At 37.2% G+C, this 25454-nt stretch overlaps 2 protein-coding genes across 3 annotated transcripts; both read left to right on the forward strand.

Moving 5' to 3' along the window:
* The first annotated feature begins 1938 nt into the window (after positions 1-1938).
* Positions 1939-6543, forward strand: LOC101890514 (odorant receptor 67d-like). Of its 2 annotated transcripts, XM_059131587.1 has the most exons (4): positions 1939-2213; positions 2273-2796; positions 5888-6077; positions 6137-6543. In XM_059131587.1, the coding sequence occupies exons 1-4, from the start codon at positions 1959-1961 to the stop codon at positions 6344-6346; spliced, it is 1179 nt and encodes a 392-aa protein (XP_058987570.1). In that variant the 5' UTR covers positions 1939-1958; the 3' UTR covers positions 6347-6543. The 2 variants fall into 2 exon arrangements, with proteins under 2 accessions (XP_058987570.1, XP_058987571.1); XM_059131588.1 differs by lacking the exon at positions 6137-6543 and having other exon boundaries at positions 2273-2537; positions 5888-6023.
* An 11628-nt stretch (positions 6544-18171) lies between these two features.
* On the forward strand, positions 18172-22924 carry LOC101890686 (odorant receptor 67d-like). Its single transcript, XM_011297713.2, has 4 exons — positions 18172-18637; positions 18708-19228; positions 22299-22488; positions 22551-22924. The coding sequence occupies exons 1-4, from the start codon at positions 18383-18385 to the stop codon at positions 22758-22760; spliced, it is 1176 nt and encodes a 391-aa protein (XP_011296015.2). The 5' UTR covers positions 18172-18382; the 3' UTR covers positions 22761-22924.
* The last annotated feature ends 2530 nt before the right edge of the window (positions 22925-25454 follow it).

Below are 25454 nucleotides of genomic sequence, written 5' to 3' on the forward strand. Positions count from 1 at the left end.
GCATTCATTACGAATTTCAAATATGACTCTTGAAACAATTCCGGAAAAAATGTTGTTTATATCACCAAAATACCAAATATCGGGAGGTACCGTTATATGAGGGCTATACGAAAACGTGGACCGACATGGCCAATTTTTGATGCCTTCTGGCAAAATACGCACATGTGCACAATTTTAGCCTTCTATTCCAATTCGTTCGAAATCGCTAGATCGACTTAGAATTTTATCCTCATCTAAAATATATATACTTTTTTGGATCCGACACGATTACAGGGTGAGATAAAAGGAACTGCAACAAAGTCAAACGCCATAATTTAATTTTTTTTTTTAAATTTTATCGAATGAAAGCAACAAATGTCGGAAATAGCATCAAATTTTGTTTGATTTGTTCGAATTGGTCACCTTTGCCACGAATTATGGCCTTCAAACGGCCAATGAAACCGTCACATGCTGGCCCATTCCCGGCGAAGCGCTTTTTTGAGGTGATCGACACTTTGGTATTTTTTAGTGCCAACCTTGCTTTCCAAAATTCTCCAGACACAATAGTCCAACGGATTTGTATCCGGAGACTTTGTTGGCCATTGTGCGCTGGAAATGAAGCCAGGAACATCATTTTTTAACCATTCTTGAGTGGCGCGTGCTCAGTGCGATGGTGCTGAGTACTGTTTAAGGTCTGCGACGAAAATGTTTGCGTGCCCAAGGCTTTAATACATCCTCCAGAATATTTTCGCGATAATATTCGGCATTTATTCTGATGCCACGGTCGATTAATACGACCATCGTCTGTTATGGCGGCCCACACCATCACCTTGGCCGGCGATTGAGTTCTGGTGGCCAACCGAAGATGACCTCTTTTGCAAGTAAACATGATAATTTTATTTGTTTACCAACTGCTAGACAACAAATGTTTTCTCATCGGAGAAAACCAAATTCGGCAGTTCACCACTTTTGGCCAAGCGAAGCAGCTCTATAGCTCGTTTGGGTCTATTTTCTTTCTGTTGCGGTGTAGCACTTTTTGGAATTTTAATGGCTTCTCCCCAAGCTTATTTTTCAATATTTGCCGAATGGAATATTGTGATACTTGTCAGTGCGACGCGGGTTTCGATCAAGTCGCTTCTTCACTTTTCGAAGCATTTCAGCTGATATTGCTGTTTTCTTCGTCCACTTCCTTGACTAACGTTAGCCACTTGTGGTTTTCCAGCCAAATATAAAGAAATCACTCTATCACGCTTAAATTCAACCTCGAATAACTTTTTTCTGGAAAATTCTCACCAAAATGCTTTTGTACGCTTGTAAACAATATAATGAGCTGTCGGACGAGTGGCTTAGAAATGACAGCAGTCTGAATTTTTCATCTCGGTTTTTTCGTCTCAACCGCATTTCGAGGAGTTAAAAACTGAAAGACAATGTTAAAATACCCTCTATAGTATGGTGGAGGGCATAAAACTGTTTTTTACACATACACAATTAGTCAAAAACAAGTAAGTTTCCACTCGATTTCACTCATAGAGTCAATACTTACTCTCTTTCGTACATTTTGACTCCCGCCCTTATATTTTTAAACCGGAACGCTCACGAGCGCTCCCATATTAAACAAAAGAGTGGAAAGTAAACCCTTTGCGATACACGTACTCTTCGAGCAATGAAACTCGCGAATTTTTTTTACTCACGAAAATAATCGTGCAATTTTAAGCTCTGCTATAAATTTATATGTTCCTGTTTGGTTCAATTACATTTTTTCCGAATTGACCATATCTTCTATTTCTACTGATTAGCATTTTTTTTAATTACCAATTGAGGGGCTATAATTACCATCTTATTTTCTAATTTATGCCGAGATACGCCCCCTAATTATCCGCCATAAATGGAATATTGCACAATTTCTCACCAGGCCTTAAGTTTTTCTTTAAATCCTCCATTGCATAAATTGAACATTCCTTCGTTGACCGCCGAGAAAAATGGCAGGAAACATTCAACTTTCACCATCGGAGCGTTTTGCGAAATTCATAAAAGTTATTAAACTTTTTGCCGGATTTTGTGGGGTAAATTCCTTGGAAAGAGACTATCGGGTGACCTGGGTAACCTGGTTGGTTATATGCGTAGTTACATCGTTTTTCGTTTGCACCTTCTATACCATTTATGTGGGCATGGCCATTCAAAATAACTACTCAATACTTCTGCAATCTTTGTGCATTACAGGAACTGGAGTACAGGTGAGGTAACGAGGGCAACAAGGTCAAATATTTTCTAAAGATCAAATCAATTTTTTTAGGGGTATACCAAGCTCTTGAATGCAATTTTTTGTGGAAAACATCTTCGGTTTGCCTTTGAGGAACTCACCGCCATATACGAGGAATATGAATGTAAGCGTCTGGAATACAGAGATAACTTGAAGGAGAATCTTGAAATGGTAAAACGTCTGATCTATGGCCTGCTGCTGATCAACTTCATTTTGATAGCGGCCTTGTTTGCGGTGCCATTGTTCTATTACTATGTTCGCAAGGAGAAAATCGACGTTATACCGCTCATGATACCGGGTATAAATCCGAGTAATAACCGTATCGAAAATTACATATATCAGTTTTATCACATCTGCTGTGTCATTTTTTCCACGTTTGGCAATTTCGCCTCGGACACATTTATGATTCTAATCGTTGTCCATGTGCCGATGATAAAAAATATTTTCAAGCTGAAATTTGATGACATGGCTGAGACGATGAAATTACATCTCAGAAATCGCAAGAAGACGGAACCGCTGCTAAGGGACATTTTCCAGTGGCATCAAAAAACCATACTGTAAGAATCTCTAACAAAAGAATAATTGGGTGTAGACCCATATGTAGACCCATAGTTCCTATAGATCATCTTCATAGAATCGCATTCTGGGTCGATTTAAGCATGTCCGTCCGTCTGTGCATGTATATTTGTAAACAAAGTACAAGTCGCATTTATTGTCTGATTGAGATTAAATTTTCCACAAATCATTTATTTGGACCAAAGACGAGTCCTATTGAAATTCGTGAAAATCGGATCAGATTTGAATATAACTTCCATACACGCCTTCGTCCGATTTCAATTCTATTGGGCGCCATATGTGTAATATTCGTCCAAATGGAATGGATTTCGGCACATCCAATCGAATTCGGTCCAGAAGCAAGTATTTCAGCTTTGGTAAAAATCGGTTCAGATATTTCTATAGGGGCTTAAGTCTCTCAAATTCGTAATATGCACGCCACAACAATGATATTTAAAATCAGATATACCCCATAACATCCGTCAAATTTCATCAAGATCGACTCAGATTCAATCTGAAATCGGTTAAAGATGTACATGGGAGCTATTACCTTTAACCGATTTCAGGATTATTGGGCACCAAATGTTTAATTTCAGTCCAAATGTAGTAGATTTTGGCATATACCTCCCTTGGCATATACTATCCTCAGCGTAGAAGCAAGTGTATCAAATTTGGTGAAAGTCGGTTAAGATATAGCTATAGCTCCCATATATAATGTCCATCCGATTCGGGGATTAAGTTTCTTACATTCGTAATATGCACTCCACAACAATGATATATGAAATCAGATTTTAGATATACCCCGTAAATACCACTGCGAAATTTTATCAAGATCGATTTAAATTTGGATATAGCTCCCATGTATATCTTTAACCGATTTCAGGTTTATTGTGCACCAAATGGTTAATATAAACCCAAATGAAGTAGATATAGCTATAGCTAACACATATATGTTTCATCCGATTTGGTGTAAAAGTCTCTCATATTCGGAATATGCATTCCTAAACAATGATATTTGGTACGAGATAACTCTCTCAAATTTTATCGAATTCGGTTCAAATTTGGATACAGCTTCCATCCGATCTCTTCATCCGATTTCACGGTTATTGTGCATCAAATATTTAATATTAGCCCAAATTAGATGGATTTTTGCACATTCAACCGAATTTTTCCATTGTTTCCGTATATCTACAGGGTGAGATAAAAAACTGCAACAACATTAAACGCCATAACTTTTACCTTTATTTTCAATTTTATTGAATGAAAGCAAAAATGTCGGAAAAAGCATCAAATTATAAAATAAGTTTAGATTTGAATTCAAATTCGAAATGGCCATCTTTGACACGAATTATGTCCTTCAAACGGACAATTAAAACGTCACACGCTGCCCGAATGTTGCTCTGCGCTATTTTGGCACACTCCCGGCAAAGCGCTTGCTTGAGGTGATCGACACTTTGATATTTTTTAGTGCCAACCTTGCTTTCGAAAATACTCCAGACACAATCGTCCAACAGATTGGTATCCGGAGATTTTGGTGACCATTGTGCGCTGGAAATTAAGCGAGGAACCTGATTTTGTACCATTCTTAGGTGGCGCGTGCTGAGTGCAATGGTGCTGAATCCTGTTGGAATGTCCAAGGTCTGCGGCCAAAATTTTTGCGTGCCCAAGGCTTTAATACGTCCTCCGCAAAAATATTCGGCATTTATTCTGATGTCAAGGATAATACGAGCGGAGTGCGACCATCGGCTGTTATGGTGGCCAAATGAAGGTGCACATTTTCCGCTGACCTCTTTGGCAAGTAAACACGATCATTTTATTTGTTTACAAACTGCTGGACAACGAATGTTTTCTCATCGGAGAAAACCAAATTCGGCAGTTCATCACTTTCGGCCAAACGAAGCAACCCTTTAGCTCTTTTAAGTCTATTTTCTTTCTGTTGCACTGTAAGTTCTTGCACGTTTTGGAATTTCAATGGCTTTACCCGAGCTCATTTTTCAATATTTGCTGAATGGAATTTTGCGATATGTTCAGCTCACGAGCCATTTTTCGACCACTGCGACGCGGATTTCGATCAAGTCGCTTCTTTACTTTTGTCAACCATTTCTGGTTATGTCGCTGTTTTGTTCCCTCCACTTCCTTGACGTCGGGCTACGCTATCATCGTACGTATCACGGTAACGAGCGATGGTACAAGACACAAAAGATTTATTCGCATTTAAATGCTGGAGTGCTCTAACGATAGTCACTTTTGGTTTTCCAGCCAAATATAAAGAAATCACACTATCACGCTTGAATTCCATCACGAATAACTTTTTTTCTGGAAAATTCTTACCAAAATGCTTTTGTACGCTTATAAACAACATAATGAGCTTTCACTCGAATAATTTTAACAGCTGTCGGACGAGTGGCTTTTAAATGACAGCAGTCTGAAGTTGGTTGCCGTTTTTTCATCTTATCCTGTAAGGGCCAAAGAAACCATAAGGAATGTGAAGAGCTGAATTCTTCCTTTTATATTTTTGGATTTATAGCCTTGCCGAATTCGTTCGCAGATAATTGGGAACTTAGTGCTAAGATAGCTAGAATTTTGATATTGGGGTAGGTGATTTTTAGATAATCTGTAGACGACCTTGAAGGCTGGATACAATTTGTACACCAACTTGAGCTTGGTTCACTCGTGAAATGTCGTGGATCAAGTTGGAATTGATTCGATTCGGTATTATCTTCTTTCGGAAGAATTCTGTGTGCTGATAGCTTGGAGATAGTCGGGTGATTTGCTGCGAAGAAGAAGAAGATACTGCGCGGTTTGCTTTCTGAACTTTAAAAATTATATTCCAACCGTTTGTTAGACAGCAGAGACACCATGTGGCATTTTGCAGACTTCCAGGATTGTGTTATTACCGAATGCACTGAACCCCTGTGGCAGGTTACTTAAATACTATCGGAACCAAGTCTTGGAAATAATGAATATCCGTAATACCAATATAAGTCCATTTTTTTCTCATTTATCTGCAAAGTCTCCAACAAGAAAAGAGTATCAACTATATTCATTCATTCACAAACTCATCTATTTATTCTACTTCTTTACATTTCCCAGCATAATAGAGACCATGCAGAAAGGCTTCTTCTGGGTGATTTTTGTTCAAATCTTCACCTCGATGTTGAATATTATTTTCACAATTGTTTGCATATTTTTGGGCGTTTGGCCAGTGGCTCCAGTTTATTTGTTGTATTCGTTTGTGATTCTCTACATTTACTGTGGCATTGGAAATTTGGTGGAAATTTCAGTTGAGTAAAATATCATTGAAGGTGTTGTTTCATTTAATAAATCTAGATCTTTTTTCAGACTGATGATATAACAAGCATCATATATGATTTCATTTGGTATGACCTCACGGTGTCGGAACAAAAAATGATACTCATCATGTTGAGGGAGTCACAAAGTCCACCGACAATGACAATTGGTGGTGTAATGCCGTTGAGCATGAATACGGCTCTACAGCTGACAAAATCGATTTATACGATTGCAATGCTTTTGAATGAATTTGTAAATTAATATTCTCCTCGAAGGATATTATTTCGAAGGAGGTTGATGCAACCAATTAACTAATGAGAAAAACTTCATTTGTTCTATCTATCTAATTTGCAATGATTCTCATACCACATTTTCCCATATACTTCGAGATAAATGCAACATGTACACAAGTAGATATTTTTCAACATTTTCTTCCCTAAACAAAAAAGGACAACAATAGAACCTTAAAATTTCACACTTGAATAAATAACAAAGAATTTTATTGTCAAAAACAAAATATCTGCGTCAAAAAAAAAGAAAAAAAAACTTAATAAAAACTTGTTACTCTGTCTTTCTCTATCACAAAAAATATGAGTTTTTATCGGACTAGAAGTAATGCAGATATGGATGACAACTTCTCCGTCGTGGCCCTTATGTATGAGAGACCTTGATGTCTTCCCGGCGATCATCCCAGTGCTATCCCCTTTCATTTTTCCAGTTTCGTTGACATCCCCAGTGTAATCTATATTAATAATGGCGTAAAGTAATTGAATGGCTGACTTAACAATTCATCAAAGACCAGACGAAACGGCTGGGTCCAAATGTGTCAGATAAGGCTGGGTTTTTGGAAATTCATACTAGAACGGTACGAAAAGCGCCAAAAGGAACAAAAAATATATATTTGACGAGTGAGACGGAGTGTACAGGGAGAGATAAAAAACTGCAACAAAGTCAAAGGCAATAATTTTTATTTATTTTTTTTTAATTTTTTTGAATGAAAGCAAGAAATGTCGGAAATAGCATCCAATTTTAGAATAAGTTTAGATATGTTCGAATTGGTCACCTTTGGCACGAATTATGGCCTTAAAACGGTCAATGAAACCGTCACACGCTGCCCGAATGTTGCTCTGCGGTATTTTGGCCCATTCCCGGCGAAGCGCTTGCTTGAGGTGATCGACACTTTGGTATTTTTGAGCGCCAACCTTGCTTTCCAAATTACTCAAGACACAAAAGTCCAATGGATTGGTATCCGGAGATTTTGGTGGCCATTGTGCGCTGGAAATACAGCGAGGAACCTCATTTTGTAACCATTCTTGGGTGGCGCGTGCTGAGTGCGTGCGATGGTGCTGAGTCCTCTTAGAATGTCAAAGGTCTGAGGCCAAAATGTTTGCGTGTCGAAGGCTTTAATACACCCTCCAGAATATTTTCGCGATAATATTCGGTATTTATTCTGATGCCACGGTCGATTAATGCGAGCGGAGAGCGACCATCGGCTGTTATGGCGGCCCACACCATCACCATGGGAGGCGCTTGATTTCTGGTGGCCAACCGAAGGTGCACATTTTCAGCTGACCTCTTTGGCAAGTTAACACGATCATTTTGTTTGTTTATAAACTGCTGGACAATGAATGTTTTCCACTCGGAGAAAACCAAATTCGGCAGTTCACCACTTTCGGCCAAGCGAAGCAACTCTTTAGCTCCTTTGAGTCTATTTTCTTTCTGTTGCGGTGTAACTTTTTGCACTTTTTGGAATAACAATGGCTTTACCCCGAGCTCATTTTTCAATATTTGCCGAATGGAATATTGCGATATGTTCAGCTTACGACCATTTTTCGGCCACTGCGACGCAGGTAGCATATTTACTTTTCGCTTCTTAACTTCATTTCTGCCGATGTTGCTGTTTTCTTCCGTCCACTTCCTTGCCGTCGGGCTACGCTAGCAGTATCACGGTAACGAGCGATGGTACGAGACACAAAAGATTTATTCACATTTAAATGCTGGAGTTCTCTAACGATAGCCACTTGTGATTTCCCAGCCAAATATAAAGAAATCACACCATCACGCTTGAATTCCATCAAGAATAACTTTTTTTTCTGAAAAAATGCCAAAATGCTTTTATACGCTTGTAAACAATATAATGAGCTGTCACTGGAATAATTTTAACAGTTGTCGGACGAGTGGCTTAGAAAAGACAGCAGTCTGTAGTGGGTGGCAGTTTTTGCATCTCACCCTGTATGATGAATGAACCAAATTGTTTTTTTTTTTTTTTGAATTTCGCACTATAAGAGTACGAAAAGTATTAAAATATAATGCAAATCTAGGTTGAGGAGTAAGGTCGATATAAGTTTGTAAGGGTGAGATTATTGACCTCCTCCCTGTCTTTGTTCTGAAAAGTCGTCTCATTTCCTTTGTTATATATTTCGAGATTGTGTTTAAGAATAAAATCAAAAATGGTCTCATCTCTGGGATAAATAATCGTACTACCCCATTAATATAATGAACGTTGGTATCACATCCAACTATTCATGGCCTGTCTGTCGGGTTGCCCATACGGCAGCTAAAGGAAGATGAAGATAGAGATCCTCCCGGAGTGGCTCTTCATTCTCAAATCCGTAATATCTGCTCCGAGATCCGGAGTACTCCTTCGTGTACAAAACATAAATCGAGGATACTCTTTTTTCTATGTCAATCTTTGAGCACTGCCACACGTGAGAATTTTTCACTCACGAGTAAAATTGAGTAGCTCACAGCTCTGCTAAAAATTAATATGTTTCTATTTGGTTTAATTTGCTTGTTTTTTATAATTAACTATATCTGCTATTCCAAATGATCAAGTATTGGTTAATACCAAAGGAGGAGCTGTAATTACAATCATATTTGCCATTAACGAGATACGCCCCATAATTATAATCATTTTAATTAAATGGAATAATTTCTCGGCAAACGATGTTAAAAACCTCCTTTACTGCAATTGGACACTTCATCATTGACCACGTAGCAAAATGCCAGGAAACATTGCACCGACACCATCGGACAAAATTTTTGCGAACTTTGCGAAAGCTTAAGCTCTTCACCTGCATTTGTGGAAGCAAGCTATCGCGTGAACATCATAAGCTAACCATGGCTTTAGCAAAGCTTACGTCCCTTCTGCAATTGATGTGCAAGAATTGGAGTACAGGAGAGTTCTGGACAACAGCTTCTGCCTGTTAAACATTTTCTAAATAGCAAAATATTTACAGGGATCCCCAAGTATTTGAACGCAATTTTCAGTGCAAAAAATTTTCGATTTGTCCTTTTACAATTGCATGCCACCTACGGAGAATATAAATGTAAACATTTCAAGTACACAAATAATTTGAAACGCACCCTTTTTTTGGAAATTCGTAATAAACAGATACGAAAAGTACTAAAATGTAATGTAAATGTACTGTAATTTACAATGAGAGTCACTGATGGAATGCAGGATTGATATACAAACGTTTTTTTTGGAAATTCGAAGTTTACGAAAAGTTTTAAAATGGTACTAAAGTTCTAGAATTGTACTATTTGGTTTTTTTTGTGAACGGATACAGCTCAAAATTTGAAATTTGGTATGAAAAAATGGAGGGTAGTTAGGAAATTCGTACCATAATTGTACGAAAAGTCGTGAATGGTACTATGTTTGGTATTAGGTGAAGGGAATTCCGAAATTTGATATTTAGATTACTGATGGTATTTGATTTTGAGATTTCTCTGTGGTTTACTATAATTGTTCGAAAAGTAAAGTAAGATGGTACTAATTTGGGTATGGTGTGGCGAGAGAGAGCTGGAATCCCGAAATTTGTTATTAAGGTCACTGTTAGTATCTGAAATTGAGATATGGCCTTATGTGCTATAATTATACGAATCGTACTAAATAGTACTAAATTTGGTATTGGGTGAAGAAATAGATCTGAAATCCTGAAATTTGTTATACATGTCACTGTCGGTGTCTGTGGCTAAGACATGGAGGTGGTTTTGAAAATGTGTTCTGTAATTGGCATTGGATGAAGGGAGAGAGATAAAATTCTAAAATTTTATATTTAGATTACCGTTGGCATCTGAATTGAGATTTGGAGGTGGGTATGGAAATATGTACAGCAGTTATTCGAAAAATACTAAATGGTACTAAATTTGTCCTCGAGTGAATTGATAGGTCATGAACCCTGAAATTTATGGGAAAATTACTATCTTCACCAATTTATATCCACTAATAGGAGCTTGCATTTCGTTAGTAACACCTTAAAATATTCATCAGAGTCTCCATAATGTTGATATGTATGCTCATGATGCGCCTCAAAATTCTAAGACGTAATTTGACTCAACAATTTGTATTGAGGGTTGGTATTTAAACTTGTACAAATCGCACCACATTTAGGTATAGCCGTCATGTAATGGCGACTTATGATTATCAGAATTCTGGATGTTTTCGAAAGCTGAAGTCTTTTTGTTTTTTAGTAGACAAGATTTTCAAGAAAAATTTCAATATATGTTCACTTAATTGATTTAGCACCCAGTTCATGTAATCTACCTATACAGGATGAGATAAAAAAACTGCAACAAAGTCAAACGCAAAAATGAAAGCAAAAAATGTAGAAAATAGCATCAAATATTAGAATAAGTTTAGATTTGTTCGAATTGGTCACCTTTGGCCGAATTATGGCCTTCAAACGGCCAATGAAACCGTCACACGCTGCCCGGATGTTGCTCTGCGGTATTTTGACCCACCACACTTTGGTATTTTTAGTGCCAACCTTGCTTTCCAAAACTCTCCAGACAAAGTAGTCCAACGGATTGATATCCGGAGATTTTGGTGGCCATTGTGAGCTGGGAATGAAGCGAGGAACCTCATTTTGTAACCATTCTTAGGTGGCGCGTGCTGAGTGCGATGGTGATGAGTGCTATTGGAATGTCCAAGGTCTGTGGCCAAAATGTTTGCGTGCCCAAGGCTTTAATACACCCTCCCGAATATGTTCACGATAATATTCGGCGTTTATTCTGATGCCACGGTCGATTAATACGAGTGGAGAACGACCATTGGCTGTTATAGCGGTCCACACCATAATCAAGGCCGGCGCTTGAGTTCTGGTAGCCAGCCGAAGTTGCACATTTTCAGCTGATCTCTTTGGCAAGTAAACACGATAATTTAGTTTGTTTCCAAACTACTGGACAACGAATGTTTTCTCACCGGAGACAATCAAATTCGGCAGTTCACACCTTTCGGCCAAGCGAAGCAACTCTTTAGCTCTTTTGAGTCTATTTTTTCTGTTGCGGTGTAAGTTTTTGCACTTTTTGAAATTTGGCTTTACCCCGATCTCATTTTCCGAATGGAATATTGCGATATGTTAAGCTCACAAGCCATTTTTCGGCCAGTGCGACGCGGGTTTCGATCAAGTCGCTTCTTTACTTGTCGAACCATTTCTGCTGATGTTGCTGTTTTCTTCCGTCCACTTCCTTGACGTCGGTCGGGCTACGCTGCAGTATCACGGTAAAGAGCGATGGTACGAGACACAAAAGATTTATTCACATTTAAATGCTGGAGTGCACTATCGATTGCCATTTGTGGTTTTCCAGCCAAATATAAAGAAATCACACTATCACGCTTGAATTCCATCACGAATAACCTTTTTTCTGGAAAATTCTCACCAAAATGCTTTTGTACGCTTGTAAACAATATAATGAGCTGTTACTGGAATAATTTTAACAGATGTCGGACGAGTGGCTTATATCTAAGAATTTATTCAAATCCATTCAGTATGGGTCAGTATTTTGTACCCTCCACATACATAGAATGGAGGGTGTATTATATTTATGTCATTCCGTTTGTAGATCATAAAAATGATCGTTTTAGATCCAACATAGTAGGTTATTCATAACCAGGGTAAAATTCTAAGTTGATTTAGCAATTTCCATCCGTCTTTTGTAATCACGCTAGAGTCCAAACAGCATGTGATAGGAAGCTAAAATTATGCATCGAGTTGTCTTATGTCTGCAGTCAGGTTAAGTTCGAAGACAAACTATAACGGTCAACGTTTTCATGTAGTCTCCATAAAATTGTGGCTCCCAATATTCGGTAATTCGACAATTTTAGGCACATTTTCAAACGGAATAATTTAGAATTTGGTATTTAGAGTTTGTATTGGGATCTATTATACCATAGGACATAATATTGTTCATAAAAATCCACGTTTTCCTATAGCTCCCATATAAAGGTATATTTCGATATTCGATATTTCGACGATTTAAGCCACAATTTCTAACGGAATATGAATTTAGGCACAGTTTGTTTCGGAATAGAGATATTTAGAGTTTATATTAGTTTCTATATCCTGCAGCAGAACTTTGTCTATATAGGCCCATGTTTTCCTATGGCCCCATGTAAAGGTATCAAAGACCTAAAATGATAAAGACTAGAGAAAATGAGCAAATGGTTTGTGTCTACAATACATAGAGTAACAGCTCATGGCATTGACATGTTAATATAAAAAAACACAATTTCAGAAGCGAATAACAAATAAAAATTTGAAAAATCCAAAATTTTCGTTTCAAAATTCTATTCCATAGACCTTTCCAAAAATTTGCATATTGTCAAATACATTCTAATGGAAATACTTAAACTGCAGTTTATGGATTACATAATGGGCTTTGAACAAATTCTATATAAGTCAAAATTTTTCTATAGCCCCTATCCTTCCGATATTCAGTATTTTGATTATTGATTATCAACTTTTGAGCCATATTGTTTACAATTCATATTGGATGTTCCTAATAACAGAAGTGTCGTATACCCCTGGTATACTGAAATTTCGGCATTTACAGACATACATATTTTTACATGAGTTACTTTCCAAATTGTGGAGAGTATAAAAAGTTCCGAACTTAAGTGATTTTTTACTTTTTAATATTGAAATCTTAATTAGGGAATACATCCTCGCAACATATACTGATTGTAGCTCCAGTATTTGGAATTAAAACCGAAGCCTTTAATTTTAGTGTATTTGCAGGAGTACAGGAACAAATAGTTCCGACCGTATGACCAAGTCAATTTACCTTAAAATCAAAGAACTTATAGGAATTTGTTTTCGTATTCGACCCCAAGAATTGTAGCAAATGGCCAATAATTCTAATAATAATATAGCATCCAACAATATGTATTCATAAACATATCTATAAAAATTTGACTGAATCTGATCTATTTTATGATCTGATCTCAGATCTCTTAAATAATATATGATGCCTATTCCTTAAAATTAGGCACCATCTAAGCTTACCACATTCTCGAAGAAAGCCATGCCGGCTTCGTAAAAAATGCTGCACCACAGTGCGGGGTAATATTTGAAAATGTAGACCACATTTTTTTAATTTTTTTGGGACAAGCATGCCAATAGTTATTTATATCCGCGCCAGACGTTTTTCCGAGATGAAAAAAAAGAGAATGATAACATAACGATATGTTTGACACACTACTATTTTTCGACAGCCAAAATTCAGTTGTCCAGTCTATATTGGGACCATGTAAAAAAAGATTAATGAGCATAAGCTCGGCATATTTTTGCCACATATACTATAACAATCACTATCACAATTTTTACGAAAATTGCCTTCCGTTCCGAACAATTTGAATTAAAACAATATTATTGCGAGGGAAAATCCTCTAAACCATTATTAATATTTTCACGTCCATCGGAAAAAAGAGAAGTTGCAACAATTTGAGTGAAACAATCGGCCCTGTTGTTAATTGTAGGTTTAACATATTTATTATCGTCTACAATGTTGGATTGCTCATTAACACATTTATTCAATCAATTTTAGTTTCACACACACATACACACTTACAAATATATTTATGTAATGCAATAAATGTCTGATTATTGATCACCCTATAACATATATGAGTTCTTATTTCATGAAAAGGGAAAACATTTTCGCACGTAAATATTTTAAACTTCAAAAAACGAAAGAATTTTAAAACGAATGTCGGTGTTCCGGAAGTACTCTTCATAGGCGTTTCACTGATACCAATATTGTTCTGGCAGAAATATCTTAGCTAGGGCACAGGCCAAAGTTATACTGACGCGTAGAAATCCGAAAAATGTCGCCGATTTTCAAATTCGATTCTATTTCTTCGTTCGATTTTTCAATCGATTCGTAAACTTTTTCATATTTGGTTTTGAAGTACACTCCATAAGCTTTCAAACGTTTACCCATTTGATCCGGCAAAATTATTCTAGTAAAAACAATGACTCTTTTATATGTTCTTCCAAGTGCACATGTACCATCATACTATATTCGCCAGCACCCACCAGGAAGTATGTGGAATATTTAAATAAATAACAAGTTAAAAAGCAGTAAGTTCGGCCGGGCCGAACTTTGAATACCCTCCACCATTTGGAATGAGATTGGAGATAAAATCCTCAAAAAAGTTGTTAACATTTTAAAAATACCGAATATAGCGGTTTTATTGGTGTCTATACGACGTGGACCTACATAGGCATTTGCCATAAGTCATTACCATATTCAAATTCGAAACTTGAATTAAACGGTGAATAATGTAGCAAAAATCATCATAACCATTCTGCCATAGGCTGTAGCATTTATTACGAACTTCAAATACGCGTCTCAAACAATTTCGGTGGGTATTGTACCTAAACTCGTCAAAATACCGAATATAGGGAGGTACTGGTATGTGGGGCTTACACGAAGACCTGGACCTGCATACACAATTTTCTGTCACAGACTGTAGTTTCCATTACGAACTCAAAATACGTAATTTGAAACAATTCCGGTGAATAATAAGGCTAAAATCATCACAATACCGAATATAGGGAGGTACCGTTATATGGGGGCTATACGAAGACGTGGACCTACACAGACAGTTTTCTGTCTAAGGCTGTAGTATCCATTTCGAACTTCAAATACCAAATTTGAAACAAATCCGGTTAATAACGTCGCTAAAATCATCAACATACCGAATATAGGGAGGTACTGGTATGTGAGGCTTACACGAAGACCTGAACCTGCATACACAATTTTCTGTCTAAGGCTGTAGTATGCATTTCGAACTTCAAATACCAAATTTGAAACAAATCCGGTTAATAACGTCGCTAAAATCATCAAAATACCGAATATAGGGAGGTACCGTTATATGGGGGCTATATGAAAACGTGGACCTATATGGCCCATTTAAGAGAATTAAATAAAACTAAAATTCTTCTGGAAAATCTTCTAAATCTTACAACCGCACTTTAATTATTTGGTTCCTCTTCTATTGAGCCTACTATCTCGTCACTTGGGTAAAAAATGTTTTTTGTCATAGAAGTTATTTTTAAAATAACTTCTGGGGAGAATATCCCAGACAAAAAAAAGAGAACCCCCCTCCATAACATTACCTCCCGATATACTGAATTGGATGGGAGGATTTAAGCCGAATTTTCAAACTGAAGTGCTTAAAATTCGTTACTTATAGTTTGTAAGGGTTCTATTTCTTGTGGCAGAAAATTATCCTATAGCCATATGTAACGGGAATCCCTGATGTTCTGACGATTTAAAACTCATTTTCTAAGGGAGTTGTTTACAATTCGGGTTCGTAAAGGGTTCTACCTCCTGCGGCATATCATTGCCTTTATTGGTTCACGCTTTGCCATAGCACCCCATGTTTCAGCACTTTCCGATATCATGTATTCTGATGATTTTAGCTAGTTCTGTCTTCTGTGGCAAAAGACTGCTGGAATAGACTCATTATTTGTAGTATCGCTCATAAGGGGATATTTGGCATTTTGGTGATTTTAGCCAAATATTTTTAGTAGATATTTTAATTTGGTATTTGAAACTCGCAATAGATAATAACCACTAAAGCCGGAAACTTTACGGCATTTTTAAGTCATTTTACCAACCGATTTCATTGGGAAAAATGGAAGTGAGCCCAATGACACCTACGTCCAAGGTTTGCGTGCCCAAGGCTTTAATACATCCTCCAGAACATTTTCGCGATAATATTCGGCATTTATTCTGATACCACGGTCGATTAATATGAACGGAGAACGACCATTGGCTGTTATGGCGGCCCACAGAATCACCATGGCCGGCGCTCGACTTCTGGTGGTCAACCGTAGGTACACATTTTCAGCTAAACTCTTTGGCAAGTAGACACGATCATTTAGTTTGTTTACAAACTGCTGGGCAACGAATGCATCGGAGAAAACCAAATTCGGCAGTTCACCACTTTCGGCCAAGAGAAGCAACTCTTTAGCTCTTTTGAGTCTATTTTCTTTCTGTAGCGGTGTTTACCTCGAGCTCATTTTTTAATATTTGCCGAATGGAATGTTGCGATATTGCACGAGCCATTTCTCGGCCACTGCGACGCTGGTTTCGATCAAATCTCTTCTTTACTTTTCCAACCATTTCTGCTGATCTTGCTGTTTTCTTCCGTCCACTTCCTTGACGTCGGGCTACCATGCCAAATATAAAGGAATCACACTATCACGCTTGAAATCCATCACGAATAACTTTTTTTTCCGGAAAATTCTCACCAAAATGTTTTTGTACACTTGTAAACAATATAATGAGCTGTCACTGGAATAATTTTAACAGCTGTCGGACAAGTGGCTTAGAAATGACAGCAGTCTGAAGTTGGTTGCAGTTTTTCATCTCACCCTGTATAGGTCCACGATTTGGTATAGCCCCCATATAACGGTACCTCCCGATAGTCGGTGTTTTGATGATTTTTGCCACATATTTTTTCACGGATTTGCCTAAAGATTAGTATTTGTAGTTCATAATGGGTTTTAACTCCGGCGGCAAAACATTGAAAATTTAGGTCTACGTTTTTCCTATAACACACATGTAACGATACCCACCGATACTCTGTATTTTGATAATTCTAGTCACGTTTACCACGAAATTTCAATTTCAAATTTGGTAGTTAAGAAGATTTGGTAGATGACAATCCTTGAAATATAAAATTGTCTATTAAGGTTCCAGTTTTGGTATGGCCCCCATACAACGGCCTCACCCACTTTATGGTTTTTTGAAAAGTTCAGCAGCATTATCCCAACGGTATTACTGGTATTTGTAGTTTAAAGTGGAACACGTTTGAACTCAGGTAATTTTACATAAAGATATTTTCTTTGCTCAAAGGCGTAGGATTTTATAAGTCCGGCCGATCTTATATTTTTTACTTGTTATGATTTTAGCGGTATTTTTCAACGGTTGTTTTTTTTTTTTTGAAAATTTGTCAATTCCTTGATTATGGTGGAGGTTTCAAAGTTCAGCCCGGTCGAACTTGCTGCTTTAAAACTTGTTCTTTTCTCTCTAATTATCTGTCACCTGTCATTCCTCATTCCTTTTCTTTTCACGCAGGATGATCACAATGGGCCGAAAGATCTACCTACACCACAATCATTTACGGCAATGTTTGTTGATCGGAAACTCTGCTGACTAAAATGAACGAATGCTTTAAAATCGGGCTACTTATTTATCGACTTTGGCTTATTGACTTTATTGACTTTTACTATTTACAGGGCTTTGTTAAAATCATGGGTTGGTAACCAGATTTGTAATGAGTAATTTCACTAAATAAAACATAAGTGCAAATATAAAAGTTCGCTCTGTAATTTTCGATTTCTACCTGTAAAAATATTAAATTAATTTCCAATTAAATCATCGGATCCGTTCCTCCCTCTGAACAATCCTCATAGATCAGTAAAAAATCTTTCCAAAAGAATTACGCCAAAATGTTCGTAATATTCACATTTTTTGGTCACGCCTTTTTTGACTGGATAATGGTGAAAATGGCACAGTGTCTACAAAATTTCTGCTGGTAAAATATTTCCCACTGTACTCTATCATCCCACTCATTCAAAGTGGACGGTGGAAATGGAATTTCCCATTTGTTTCAGGATGAAACCTTTAATTAATCCAAATCTCACGCATAGCCCAAAGCCCTTTCAATGCATTCATAGAAAGTATTTTTTGATACAGAAAAGTATCGGAAGCATAGGTTTTTCACTTTGTGCAGTTTCTTACATTGTTGCGAAACGCTTAAAGACTTGATTAATTTATCCATCGGCATTCAATTGAAACTGAACACGCCCGGTAATTAAACCTAAGGAATTTCAAACTGTAATTGCCTTACATTCTTGACTGCGAAGGTTTTCAAGGTTCTTCTGTACCTCCATGAAATTTACCTTTTATCGCCTTGTATTCCACGTTCTAGACCTACAGAAGGAGGTTCTATAGAAAATCATTTATCTCTTTGCTCGCTCTTTGCCGACGGCTAAAATGGCAACAAAACTAAAGTTGACACCGTCGCAACGTTTTTCTAATTTTGTTAGAGTCGTTAAAATATTTGCCATTGTTTGTGGAGCAAATATTTTCCGTCCAGATTACAGGCTCAATGCGTTGACTTGGTTCGTCATTGGAGTTATTGCAACCTTTTTCATTTTTACCTCCTACACGATGTATGTGGGTGTGGTGATTGACAATGACTACACGAAAATTCTTCAGTTGCTATGTGTCACCGGATCAGCAATACAGGTGAGATGTTGTGAACAAAAAAAAAAAGAACTTGCGGGTAGGTATCTTAAAAACTAAACTCCTTTTCTAGGGCGCCACCAAACTTGTCAATGGTCTTTATCACGCCAGTCTCATACGTTCCCTTATCGCGGAAATCTTGACCATGTACGAGGAATATGAATGCAAAGACCAACGTTATATAAAGTACCTGGAACACACTTTGTCACTGATCAAGCGAGCTGTCTTCAGCCTGCTGAACATATATTCCATACAAACCATTGGCGTTTTGGCAGTTCCACTGTTTTACCACCTGCTGCTGGGACAGCAAATCGATATTATAGCCCTTCTTGTGCCTGGCATTGATAAGCATACCGACTTTGGTTTCTACACCTATCAATTTTACCACTTCTGTGTGGTGGGCTTTGCCTCGTTCGGAAACTTTGCCAATGACACTTTGATGGTTCTCCTCATTGTCCACGTTCCGTTGATGAAAAATATCCTCAAGTTGAAGTTTGATGCTTTGGATGAAGTATTGAAGGAATATCCACGTGATGTGGATAGGACTGAGCCATTGCTAAGGGAGATTTTCCAATGGCATCAGAAGTCTACAATGTAAGTTGAGTAATTATTAGTGTTTTGGTTTTGTTTTTGACTCAGAGTAGATAATGGGTTTGAGAGAGGTCTTTTGAACATAATTATGGGTTTTGTAAAATTTAAAGAGGGAAATTTCACTTCTTCCTGATGAATGACATTTTTATCAGAAGGAAGTTAAAATCATCCGATCACAGAATTCATCAAACACAGTCATAAATTCCAAATTCAATCATAAATTCCATATTCATCTCAGGTTTTTGGTTGAAAGAAATATTTAGATATAGCAAGTTGTAAAGAATGGCTGACTGACTTCGCAAGTTATGACAGATACAAGTATTGAAAATTGTGACCCTTTGACGGTGAGGTGCCACAAAGGGCTCGCAGATATATATCATCTTCACAACAGATCTTGCGTTAGCAAAAATGTTTGTATGTGTGAAATTTGAAGAGAGTTGGATGCTTATTCTGTTTTCTTGGAGCGTGTAGTTTTTCCCCTATGTGGGGAAGGTACCAGAAGAAATGGTCCGATCTCTTCCATCTTTATAGCAAGTCTTGTGTTGATGGAAATATTGAGATGTACCAAGTCTGAATGGCGTTTTATGGGCCTCATGGCTCATGGCGTACCCATTGTAGGGACGGTACCAGAAGCAGTAGACCGATATATCCTATCTTCACAGCAGATCTTGAGTTAATAAAAATAATGGGATGTGTGAAATATGAAGAGAACTGGATGCTTATTTCGGATTTTGTAATCGTATTGGTTATTCATTACTTTGATCCTTTATGGGGGAGGTACCGGAAAAAATGGTCCGATCTCTACCATCTTTATAACAGTGTTGATAGAAATTTTGAGATGTGTCAAGTCTTAATTGAACCGGATGTTAATTTCGGGTTTTATGAGCTTCATGGATATTCAAAAATTGTACTCTTTGTGGCGGAGGTACCAGAAGGAGTGATCAGATCTCTACCGTTTTTATAACAGATCCTATGTTGATGGAAATATTCAGATGTGTCAAGTCTAAATGGAATCGCATGTTAATAATTTCGCGTTTTATGAGCTTAATGGATATTCAAAATTTCACCAACTTGTGGGGGAGGTACCAGAAGGAGTGGACCGATGTATTCCATCTTGGCACCAGACCGTGGGTTAATAAAATTATTGAGATATGTGTAATTTAAATATAATCGGACATCACATTTTATAAAATTTATAATTATTCAAAATTTTGACCCTTTGTGGGGGAGGTACTTGATGGAGTGAACCGATATTGTCTTGTTTCGCACCCGACCTAGCGCAGATGCAAATATTAGGATTTGCAAAGTTGGAGCACAATCAAATTATCGTTTCTCTTTTTGTGCAAAAATTTATTTATTTATTTTTTTTAAATTTCGAACTTCTTTGGGGGAAGTAACAGATGAAGTGGACCGACATTGCCCATCTCCGAACTAGATCTAAGTTTGATAATAATATGACATTGTGTCAAGATTGGACCAGATCGGATACTTCCTACGAGAATTACCGTGCGCACCAGTCCGCCAGACAAACGGACGGACGGACATCGCAGAATCGACTCCAAATGTCCTGAAACGGATTTGGTCCAAAGAGACCAAGGGGCTAAAACCGTTATTTCCTACAAAATTGGTATGCCTTGGTATATATGAAGGTGATTTTGGAAATGTGTGCGAACTGCACTAAATGGTCCTGCAGTTGGAACAGTTGGCTTTAGGGTGAACGGATGAAATTGGAGTTTTGAGATTTTGTATTAGGGTTTGTGATAAAGAAGTGGTTTTTGGAAAGGTGTACCACAAGTTCACGAAAAGTACTAAAAATACTAAATTTGGTACAATTTGTTATTGGTTGACCAGATAGTAATTGAAATCTGAAATATGGTATTACGGTCGCTGTTAATGTGTAACCTAGACATGTGGTGATGGTTTTGAAAAGTGTACTATAATTGTACGATAAGTACTAAATGGTACAATATTTGAAGGGATAAAGATAAATTTGTGAAATTTGATATTTAGATTACTGATGGTATCTGTGTTTGAGTTTTGGTGGTTGTTTGGGAATGGGTTCAACATTTGAACGAAATTGTACTAAATTTGGTATTTGGTTTGTATTACAATTGTACGATAAGTACAAAATGGCACTAAATTTGGTATTGAGTGAAGGGATAGAGATACAGTTCTGAAATTTGATGTTCAGGTCTCTCTTGATATCTGGGTTTGAGATATTGATATGATTTTGAAAATGGGTACTGTAATTGTACGAAAGGTACTAAATGTTACTATGTTTGGTATTAAGTGAATGTATAGAGCTGGAATACCGAAATTTGATTTTAAGGTCTCTGTTGGTAGGTAGTGATGGATTTCCAATTGCAAATGGATCACTGGTGGTGTCTAGGATGGAGAGATGTAGATTGTTTTTGATATGCGTAGTAGATGTTTCTATATGTGGTATTAGGTGGAGAGGTAGAGCTTTGATCACTCTTGCTTTCTAGGGTTTACAAATGGAGACGTTGCAGTATTTTTCGACAGAAAAATTGAATGTGGTTCCATTGTGCAGTGGTTTTATTAATATCCTCCTCGGTAAACTTCAAAATGAAAGCTTTTGAAGAGTTTTTGGTGCAATAGGTAAACATTTTCCTATTATTCTTTCCGAAAAAAGCAAAAACTTGAATAATTATATAAAACCCTAGAAGTCTAAAAATGTAGTACAATGTATGAGGTTTTGATTAAAAAAATTTTGTCAAACTGAAAAAATTTTAAATTTTGAATTTTGCCTAACACGAACTGTTGGAATGAATTTGGAAATTTTAAGGTGGGCTTTTCACTGACGAAGTAGAAGACACTTGCGAAAAATTGTTTAAGAAGATTTTTAATCTGAAAAAGCAGATATGCAGGTATAATGTAGGCAGGTAAACCATTCAATTCCTGTGAAATAAATTCCGGACAGAAATTCATAAAAATTTCTCACCCATTATCTACTAAATTTTACGGATAGTCACGTAAGTTTAACATCAAACCCTTATACGTAGCTTTGAATGAACGAACATACCTATGTTAATTCTCTTTCTTGCCACCATAGGTTTGCCCAAAATTGTACCGACACGTTCTTTTGGGTTATATTCGTGCAAATATTTGCCTCAACATTGGCCATTATTTGCATCATGGTATGCCAGTTTTTGGGCGTTTGGCCAGCGGCTCCCGTTTACATGATGTACTGTTTTGCCATCATGTATATGTTTTGTGGCCTTGGGAATTTGATAGAGATTTCAGTTGAGTAAAGGACGGATTAACGATTTTCAAACGATTAACTAATAATGGATGCTTCTTTCAGAATGATGATCTCACTCGAATCATTTACGATTGTAATTGGTACGAACTCACGGTGACGGAACAAAAAATGATACTCCTTATGCTAAGGAAGTCGCAGCAGGCACCCACTATGACTGTGGGCGGTTTTATGCCGCTGAGCATGAACTCTGCGCTGCAGTTGACAAAAACTATTTATACTGCAGCCATGATCCTGAATGAATTTGTTAATTGAAAACCGAAAAAACTTGGCAACAACAGCACAAGAAGAAGCAGCCTGTTAAGAAAAAAATTTATTAAATTTAGTGGCACAGACACAGTAGCAAGTAGTAGCATCGTATAGAAATTCTATAAATGAAGAATTAATTACAAATCTGTTCAAGTCTGCTTAGTACAGACTTGCAATTAAAGTTTAACCACAGATAATTAGAAAATAAAGCGTTTATTGCACAAAACATGTCTTTTTTGTGATTTCTAAGGTCATATTGGATGTGTCCATGGGAATAAACACACATCGATATTAAACGAAATATTAGTGGTATTACAGGGTGAGATGAAAAAACTGCAACCGACTTCAGACTGCTGTCATTTCTAAGCCACTCGTCCGACAGCTGTTAAAATTATTCCAGTGACAGCTCATTATATTGTCAATTCAAGGGTGATAGTGTGATTTCTTTATATTTGGCTGGAAAACCACAAGTGGCTATCGTTAGAGCACTCCAGCAGCATTTAAATGTGAATAAATCTTTTGTGTCTCGTACCATCGCTCGTTACTGTGGTACCGGTAGCATAGCCCGACGTCAAGGAAGTGGACGGAAGAAAACAGCAACATCAGCAGAAATGGTTCGAAAAGTAAAGAAGAAGCGACTTGATCGAAAATCGCTTCGCAGTGGCCGAAAAATGGCTCGTGGGCTGAACATATCGCAATATTGCATTCGGCAAATATTGAATTGAAATGAGCTCGGGGTAAAGCCATTGAAATTCCAAAAAGTGCAAGAACTTACACCGCAACAGAAAGAAAATATACTCAAAAGAGCTAAAGCGTTGCTTCGCTTGGCCGAAAGTGGTGAACTGCCGAATTTGGTTTTCTCCGATGTGAAAACATTCGTTGTCCAGCAGTTTGTAAAGAAACAAAACGATCGTTTTTACTTGCCAAAGAGGGCAGCTGAAAATGTGCATCTTCGGTTGGCCACCAGAACTCAAGCGCCGGCCATTGTGATGGTGTGGGCCGCCATAACAGCCGATGGTCGCTCTCCGCTCGTATTAATCGACCGTGGCATCAGAATGTATGCCAAATATTATCACGAAAATATTCTGGAGGGTGTATTAAAGCCTTGGGCACGCAAACATTTTGGCCGCAGACTTTGCACATTCCAACAGGACTCAGCATCATCGCACTCAGGACGCGCCACCCAAGAATGGTTACAAAATGAGGTTCCTTGCTTCATTTCCAGCCCAAAATGGCCACCAAAATACCAATCCGTTGGACTATTGTGTCTGTAGTATTTTGAAAAGCAAGGTTGGCACTAAAACATACCAAAGTGTCGATCACCTCAAGCAAGGTGACCAATTCGAACAATTCTAAACATATTCTAAAATTTGATGCTAATTCCGAAATATTTTGCTTTCATTCAATAAAATTAAAAAAATGTAAAAAATTTTGGCGTTTGACTTTGTTACAGTTTTTTTATCTCACCCTGTGTATCATCTTCGCACCAGATCTTGTGTTGATAGAAATATTGAGATGTGTCGGGCTTTGAAAGGAATCGGATTGTCATTAGGCGTTTAAACAGCTTCATGGCTATTTAAAATTTTGATCGGTCGTGGTGGAGTTACCAGAAGGAGTGGGCCCACCTTCACCAAATTCTGTATTAGTAGAAATATTGAGATGTGCGAAATTTAACTATTTTCTTTGAAAATGGTGACCTTTTGTGGAGAGTTACCGGATGGAGTGAACCGATGTTGCCTATATCTGAACTTGATCTGAATTTGGACAGAATCGAATACTTAATTCGAGAGTTATTTTGCGCACCAGACGGACAACTCTAGATCGACTCCAAGTGTCCTGTAATAGATTTGATCCAAAGAGACCTGGGGTTTAAAAACGTTATTTCGATAGGGTCAATTTTGGCCGTATCAAATGATATATACTCTCTGTAGCCATATGGCTGGTTGAGGGTATAATAGAAAACAGAAAAATGTTGATTTTAGATATATAGTTACTTCGGTTACAGATAAAAACTCGAGGATTATTTGGATTATTTTAACCCTCAATCTAGTTTTTATGATCTTGATTTGAAAATATAGTTAAAAACTCCCATTCAACGAAATCGTTGCAAATCAGAATATTTTTCAAATCTATATCTATAAAAGAGGAAAATGTTTTTATGTTTGTGTATAATTTATGGACTTGAAACCCGCTGCACAGAAATTGAAAACGGAAAATTTCCAAGTATACTACAACATCTCCAGAAAGTAACATAGGCTATATCAATTTTTGAAATTCCACTTGGAACTGGAGATATAGCATCAGAACCGGAGGTATCTCCCAAAAAATTAGATTTAATATGCACATATCTATTGATCGATTACAGATACAGTCTCCAAATTTGATTCTCCAAAATTGAAATCAGTTCAGATTTGTATAGCTCCCATATATATTTTCGGCCGATTTCATGTATTTGATGCATTAAACATTCTGTGTAGGCCTCATTTCAATGAAATTTGGAATGTGTGATAGAATTTTTCTAGAAAATTTGTCTGCCAAATTATATTGAAATCGGTTTAGATTCGGATATAGCTCCCATATACATTTTCGTATGTATGTTCAATTCCAATATAATTCGGAATGAGTGACGGAATTTCACATATTTGATGCACCAAACGCGACATGTTTTTTCCGATTGCAATGAAATTCGGACAGAGAGAC

Source organism: Musca domestica, unplaced genomic scaffold, assembly GCF_030504385.1.
Source record: "Musca domestica strain aabys unplaced genomic scaffold, Musca_domestica.polishedcontigs.V.1.1 9, whole genome shotgun sequence".
NCBI lineage: Eukaryota > Metazoa > Arthropoda > Insecta > Diptera > Muscidae > Musca > Musca domestica.